We start from the raw sequence: 8109 nt of genomic DNA, 5'->3' as shown, positions 1-8109 counted from the left end.
GGCATTTGGATCGATTCCAACAGCTAGTCTTGAATCGAAAAAGAAAGTAACGAGTTTCATTTTCTAGTCAGGAAAAAAAAAAAGGGTTGGAATCTTCGTCCAGTAGTGGATAAGTCGATGCTGTTATCCAATAGATTTCTCCTTATATCCTAATCATGACGTAGCTCATTGATGTTAGGTTCCGTATATATTAAAACAAAATTGGCCTTGATGGCTTCCGGTTTGTATTAGCTCGGATTTCTAAGAAAGACTCTGATACACAGCTAGCTGGAACGTCCATACAAACTTCCCTAATACATGAATTCACTACTTCAAATGACCAGTGTACTATTATTATAGTGCTTGCAAAGGTTTTACAGAGACTCAGATATTGTCTTCTTTTCCGACTGAACGTTTAAACTTAACTTGGTGGCTGCCCCCTGCACGATATCTCCTCTACGATGATTGCTCATTTTTATACAGCCTTTTCGATTAGCTCTAATGCAACAGCTCAAGCTCCAACCACAGGGGTTATGACGGACGTATCTTTGGCTTCGAGTGTTATTCTCACTGTAATGTCAAGCGTTTTGTTCTCGTCTGCCTCTGCCGTCTTGTTCCTGTATTACTGGAGACGACTTGGAAGAGCATTAGTCGAAACAAGAATTGGCCTTGTCATTTTCTTTCTAGGCGCTTTGCTAACCGCTATCACAACTCTCGGATGCTATAAACGCGACAAAGTCTACGGCGTCTACACACTTTTCATCGAGATTTCTATTGGTATTATTCTTATGATTGCAGGAGTTGTCTCGCTATTTGAGCGACAGAGTCCAGAAAGAGAGATAGACGACTATGGGCGGCCTTTGATTCCTGTCGGTCACACACATGGTAGTACGGGGATAGTCATATGGGTGATCACCATTCCTCTCAGCGCTCTAGAGATGTTATTTGCCATTGGCGCAGCTACCAAGGCTCCTGCACCCGTGTATGCTACAGTTGAGTTCGTTTCTTTAACCCAGAAGCTCGTTCAAGCGTCTATTTACTACTTCAGTTTACGCCATAAAGTGCCAAGTCCTTTGATGCGAATGGGTTGCTCATGGTTTTTGAAAACAATTTCGCTATTGAACTTTGCTATGTGGATCGACTCCATCGTCACCACCCACACTGATAACGCATTTGCCATGGAGCTTTTTGGAAAAGGCTTCTCTATCGTGAAATCTGCCTACAATGCCTTACTTATTGACTACCGCCTTCTCTGCAGCTTGCTATTCCTGGAACATGTGTTTGAGCTCGAAGACACGAGGGATAACAGTATAGAGGCCCCTTACGACTTGTTCGACGAGCCACGCCCCGACAGAGAGACAATGAACAGTACATCAGTTAACGTTGAGGTCGTTCACTACTCTGGTTATGGCTACATGATAGGGCTTATTTGCGTGGGTCTGCAGTTAGTCAATGGGTTGCAATACCTAGACTTTGTTGGAGACTGGTCGAACATTTTTCCTATCTTGGCCGACTTTGCGGTCATTTTATTTGGTCTATTGCTTTTGGGCGGCAGCTCTCCAATTGAAAACAACCACAGAAAATGGCGGGAAACTGAATCAAAAGCAATAGACATCATGGTAGGTTTTATGGGTGCTGTTGGGTTCGTTTTCTGGTTGATGAAATCCTCCTTTTGTTTTCTGTGGACATTTTCTACCATGTCGAAACCTGCTGACAAGGCGACAAAATCCTATTTGGCATGGACTTCTGTGAAGGACCTGGTGCGTGCTATTGGGATGTTATTCCAGCTTCACTTCTTTGTCAAGATGGGTCCACATTACTCCAGGAACATCGGTCGTCGCATGTACCATCTTCTAGTTCCAGCAATCATGCTGGCGCTTCTGTCAATTTTCGTAGCATGTGTAATCGACCAGTATAATGGACGTGTGGAACACTTGATCAACCAATCCCATCTTGACCCGTCTATAACCTCATTCTTCGAAGCTGCCGCACCTATTCATCTTGGCTTCTCTCTTCACATGTTTCTGCATTTTTACATCATTAAACGTAAAATGAGCTCGCTGCAGTATGTACACCCAAGACGTGATGTTCATTTCTCTCAGGTTACTGAGTCTTATGGCTCAAATGAAAGTGGGAATGGAATGAATGAAAGAGATGAAAGGGAATCACATATATACTCAAACACTTGAGTGGCAGCAAATCTCCAAAATTATAAACATTTTCATCACTCTACCCACGCAACGTTTCTCTCTCCAAAACGTTGCGTGACAGACCTTATGAACGTCTGCTGAGGAGGCTAAGATACCATATGTACTAAGGGTGTAACAGGAAACCCAATATTGCAAAATACTAGTCTTTTATGTAACAGAGCTTTAAACTACTTTACAGTCAGACTCTGCTCTGAAGCCTGACCTTGTGTCATGCATGTAGTAACTAGGGGGCTAGCTAGAGTACAAACACTATAAGTGTGTAACATAAATACCACTAAATACTGCTAAATTATGCTAATCCTATTGTTTTATATTGTTTGATTAGCACTATTTACTACTAAATAGTGAAAAGTGTTGCACACTTTTAGTGTTTGTACTCTAAAATGAAGTGATAAATAATATTAGCACCCAGTTAAGTTATCCAGTTTTAATACTTTATTTTATATTCTACTCAAATCTAAATCAAATTACTATAGTATCATCAAAACAACTACACTGCAAGAAATCAACCTGTTAGAGTGCAAACCATAGACTGCAAACAATAATTATCTGTGAAACACTAATTACTAAATAGTACAAAATAGTGTTAATTAAACAATAGAAACAATGGAATTTGCATGAAATTGTGCTATTTAGTATTACTAAAGTTTCACGGATTTACTGAGGTCACTCTATGCCTTTACTCTAATCTGTGAAACACTAATTACTAAATAGTACAAAATAGTGCTAATTAAACAATAGAAACAATGGAATTTGCATGAAATTGTGCTATTTAGTATTACTAAAGTTTTACTGTTATATTGTTTGCACTCTATATCCATGAAATATTATTAAGTAATTAGTACAAAATAGCACCAATGAGACAACGGAAAAACAAAGATATATTTAGTTTTTGTGCCATTTCATGTATATATATGGTTCGCACTCTTAGTTTACTTTAAGCATTTTTATTCTAGAGTGCAAGCACTTAATCTTTGAAACAGTACTACATTTATTCTGCACCATATAGTACAATTTCTATCCTTCCCCCCCCCCCCCCCCCCCCCCTTCCCCCAATGTTTCACCGGTGCTATTTAGTACTAATAGTGCTAGTTATATAGCTACAGCATAATCAAATACTCTAAAATCCGGGGTAAAATTTTTGTACTGATTATCAAACCAATAATCGACTCTACCACCATGAAGCAAACAGTCTGGAAATTATCGACAGAAATTTACTCTTTACTTTTAATACTGTATGTTAAGTACCAATAATTATAAAGCTTTTTCAAAACTAAATGCATATCTGCGTGAACTCGGGCTTCATAGCAGAAAATCGAAAGAATTCTTCGTGAACACGTCATCCTTCTGACGAAACCTTGAAAAACTCTGCCATTGCTCGCGACCATGTGCTTATGTGGCGCATACTACGCACGCGCATAGAACTTGCGCATGCACTTTGAATGCAACTGCGATTTGTGACAGAACGCAAATAAAGCCCAATTTATACCTCGGGCATTTCTTTGAAAGCCCGAGTAAAAAGTTCATAACGGTTTTGTTGCAGCAACCACAGTATAAATTTATTTGCTCAGTCCTAAAAAGTGTATACATGACATTTGAAGTGTACTTTAGTGAATATTATAAGAGTGTGCTGAGCTAAATTGTAGAAGTAGAAGTAGCAATTAATCCTAAGTTATACGCTGACAGTCCAGGATTTCAGCACATATAGTCGTAAATATATCTGTAATATTCTATCTTAATCTAGTTATTTTTTATTTTAGTTATAATCTAGTTATTGATTTTAGAGTTAAATAGCATCCAAGATTATTACCATATAAAACTTAGGCCGAATACAAATGTTGAACTTCACAAGAGCTGCACCTAATAACCATTGTTTTCAATTGTTTTCATTGATTGCTCATGTAAAGTTCAACGTTTGACCTGAGTCTAAGATGCAAGCACCAAAAATAATTAATGATATATAACAAAATTCTAGAAATTTTACCTTCACTCAGTATGAATTTTTCAACTATTTTTTAAGTTTTCTAGTACAAAGGAATGGACAAAAGCTGGCAACTGCATATGTCATGGAACAGTGCTTTAAAAGAGATGCCTTTCAAATAGAACACAGTAAAACCATGAAATAAAAACAAAGTTGATACTGACAAATAGTACTATAGAACATTTGTTTTTTGTGTAATAAATGTTCTGTTCGAGAAATACGCAAGAGAACATTTTTGCCTTTTGTGTCATAAATGTTCTAGTTGAGTGATAGCAACTATAAGTGAGTAAATAGCAATATTTGTCAGCATCAAGTTTGTTTTTATTTAAAGGTTTTTTACTGCATGCGCTCTATGGCAGTGATAGCTGCATAGAACAACTGATTTTCACTAAGGTGGTCTTGCATTCTGAATCCACTTTATGAAAAGTCAGTTACCCGTGCATAGACAAATGTTTTTATGTACACCTGCAGGTCTGTCATCTGACTCGGGGTGGAGGGGGGGTGGGGGGTAAATTAGTGGAATTAAATCTCTATCATCTTAGCAACTATTTTCATTTGTCACAAAAACCACTGTTACCAAACAATCAAAAGAGAAAGGAAAAATCAAAAGGAAGGAAAGAAAAATTCAAAATTTAAAAATAAATTTTCTCAGAGGCAAACCAAATGCTTCTAAGTGATTTTTCATTTTTATCTTGAAACCATTGCAATTCAGATTCTTTTATCAGGAGCTAACATGCATTGGTACAAAAGGAAGTGCCAAAATTGTACAGCACTGAATAATGTATGTCTTGATTTTAGATCTTCATTGCTGACACAAAGGTCTTTGGACTCCAATGAAGAAGCTGTTTCAATGAACTCTAGCCCTAAAGTCTATCGAGGTGGGTTGAAATAGAACTTCTTTGTTAGCATGCAGATTTCTGACGGCATTTGTTTATGGCCATGGTTGCTGAAGTATGAAGAGACACGGCTGTTAACCCTCAACATCATATCCATGAGATGTTCATCAGGCGCATACTCTTTAAATACCTCAACCAAACTCCTGATAAACCAAGAACCCAGTTCTGGGTTTCTGTAGCTCTCGTACCCAGGAGATGATGCATAGCAGATCAGGAAATCAGCATCAGAAGGCAATCCTCGGCACTGCATTGGGACTGGTTCACTGTCGCTTTCAACTGGGGCAATATCTTTGTTAGAACCTCTACAAGCCTGAATGAAAAACAGCTTTGGCTTGTTCTCCAATGAGGGGCACGGACTTCGACGGAACTTACTGGTCAGGGCCTCTACTTGAATCACTTGCTCGTCAACTCCGTAGATCCCATCGGCAGAACCATGGCTTAGAATTACACAAATAAAACAATCAAATTTACTAAAATCTTTCTCTGAAGTCTCAACTAGAAGCTCGAGGATCTGAGTGCTGGTGAGATTTTCCATTACTTTAACTGGGTGAAGGCCAAATTCATCAAAGAGATTTTTTAAGTTTTCTACATCTTTTGCTGAACCAGAACGCTCAACACTTGAGCGATGAGGGAATGTTTGATTATTAATGATAAGGACATAGCCATTCTTGATCTTTCGATGAAATTCATCAGTTTCTCGTTTAGAGCTGGGAGGTTCTCCGGTTTCTTGACAATGAATGCCACCTGTAAAAAATAAAACTTGAATGCTTATTTCTTATATCATTGTGCAGACACACTAATGGGACCACTTGAAAAACGTTAACCAATCACAACATTGAGTGAAAACAAAGGAATCAAACTTAAGTCAAAGTAAAGCCAATCTGGAACCAGCAATGAAGTGTAGATATGTGAGAAAAAAATAGATGTTATCTGGCCAAGGCTGAGGTCAGAATGATGTGAATTTTGCTCTCTCCTGATTGGCTAAGTGATCCAGGTTAGTATACGGTAAACAGTCACCCCTAAAAATGTCTGTAAGGGGTCTATAGATTTATATAATTAAATGCTTATTACCAGAATAAATTATGAATTTCCTTTCTAATGCCTTTAAATATAAATTTTCTTGTCCAAAGAAATTCCAATTGGAATTTAGAAGTTGATTTTTGCAGAAGGAGGAAAACTGTAGAACCCGGAGAAAAACCCTTTAAGCACAGAAGAGAACTATATAGCCCTTGAGCAACCCTACTCACATACTCAGCCATATGGAAAGGAATGGAACCCATTTCACATTGGTTCTTGAAAGGGTTGCATTCTTATCACCAAGCCAACCATGCAAGTATATCCCAAAGAAAGACTTTGATAAATACATGTATACTGAACACTCAGCATTATAAAGTTTTTGTTACTACAGAGGAAGGAAAACTGTCAGAAGAAGCCAGATAAATACCCCAAGATCAAGTCAGAATTACACCACCCCTAATTCCTAAATTCTAATTTTCAATATTAACGTTTTGGCCTCTGTAATATTCACATATCAATATTAAGCCCTAGGGGGGAGCCGAGGGGGAGGGGAATTGACATAATTCATTAATTTGTTCTAGTATCTTATACCTGTATTTTGAGATTGAATTTCTTGTCTATCTTCCGGTTGATTTCTGTAACTTGTAGTTTCAACTGTACAAAAAAACAACAACAACGAAATACTACATACTTAGTACGTACACTAACTATGTACGCGTGATGTTGAATGGATATGGTAATTGATACATACATAAAATCAAACTGATGTCTCTATAAATAAATCACCTCGAAAATTCCCTCTAAATGAAAACGAAATAAAGCTCGAAAATTTTTAAGCTCAATTTATGAATTTTTCAAGCTGAGTAAATGTTTGTATCATGGATAATTGAAAGGAAATCTGAACTGTATAAGTTAAGAAACCCTATAACACAATTGTTTTTAATTGTCGAGTTTCGCTTTAAAAATGCAATATTCTGAATATGGTTACTATTCATTGACAAATAAACTTATATTACAATTTACTTATAGGCTAGATACCATAATTTATTAACAAATTAAACTTTCTTGAGCTTAATGAGTTGGTGAGATAAGCTTAATCTAATATCAAAAGAACGATTCGAACAAGCGAGCGAAAACAACTTTGTCATACAACATAAATCAGCTTTTTGTATTACGTAAAGTCCTTATTAAAAAATTGAGTGGAAGGAAAAAAACCATACACAAAGAAAGGAAAAGGTGATGGAGATCAGATCGAGTTTTAAATATGAAAACAAAGAAGACTTCCACTTATAAAAAAACGAAGACTCCCAAATCATGCTTCTCTAAGCAAAAAATTTCGTTTCTTCTCACCTTTAGAGACGCCATGATGAACAGTGATAGAAGAGCCATCTCCAACAACTACTGCTCCGGTAGACGATGCTATATTAATGTTAAATTTGCTAGCCATTTTTCATATTTGAGGACAGTTACTTGCACTACTTCTTCTTTCCTTGCAAAATGGCAGATAACTTGAACCCGAACCAGTCCAGACCAGATTCTGACGAGGGTGTGGATCCTCGGCCGGAAGCCGAATGCGGTGAAAGCGGAAGTATTCGTATCAACACAGGGAGCCCATCAACGCGAACCCTCGTGCGTGCTTCTATTGAGTATTATTGCTTTATTAATTATTTCTGATGAAAAGGATGAATATTTATGTATATGACCAAGGAGTCCTTTTTCTTTGGGCATAACATGTGCAGAAAAGTTTGTGTGGCTCTATTGAGTATTATTTTTTTGTTACACTGATTGCAGAAAGTTTGTAGTATACATTTATACAAATATCTAATGAGATGCAAGATATCAAATAAGATGCAAAATGTAAAATATGCGTAAATACAATCTTGACCACAACATTTTGTGAAAAATATTTTTTAATTGACTGTGTGCAATACTTATGTCTCTGATACAATAGAAGATAAGGAAGAGCAATAAGTTACTTTTTAAGTTTTGCAATTGTATCTCATTTGACATCTTGCATTTCATTAGA

The 8109-nt window shown here is 37.0% G+C and overlaps 2 protein-coding genes across 2 annotated transcripts; one reads left to right on the top strand and one right to left on the bottom strand.

Annotated features, from left to right (window-relative positions):
- The first annotated feature begins 237 nt into the window (after positions 1–237).
- Positions 238–2542, top strand: LOC116305900 (uncharacterized). Its single transcript, XM_031715903.2, has one exon. It carries the CDS (start codon positions 441–443, stop codon positions 2166–2168), a length of 1728 nt encoding a protein of 575 aa, XP_031571763.1. The 5' UTR covers positions 238–440; the 3' UTR covers positions 2169–2542.
- Positions 2543–3389: 847 nt separating this feature from the next.
- On the bottom strand, positions 3390–7618 carry LOC116305833 (caspase-3). Its single transcript, XM_031715808.2, has 3 exons — positions 7434–7618; positions 6675–6737; positions 3390–5810 (listed from the first exon to the last, which is right to left on the bottom strand). The coding sequence occupies exons 1-3, from the start codon at positions 7528–7530 to the stop codon at positions 5041–5043; spliced, it is 930 nt and encodes a 309-aa protein (XP_031571668.1). The 5' UTR covers positions 7531–7618; the 3' UTR covers positions 3390–5040.
- Positions 7619–8109: the final 491 nt, after the last annotated feature.

Source organism: Actinia tenebrosa, unplaced genomic scaffold (genome assembly GCF_029948245.1).
Source record: "Actinia tenebrosa isolate PJP-AT-01 unplaced genomic scaffold, QUT_ActTen_1.0 PGA_scaffold3__52_contigs__length_22856419, whole genome shotgun sequence".
Classification (NCBI taxonomy): Eukaryota; Metazoa; Cnidaria; class Anthozoa; order Actiniaria; family Actiniidae; genus Actinia; species Actinia tenebrosa.
Note: the sequence above shows the minus strand (reverse complement) of the source record. Positions and strands in the feature narration are given on the sequence as shown.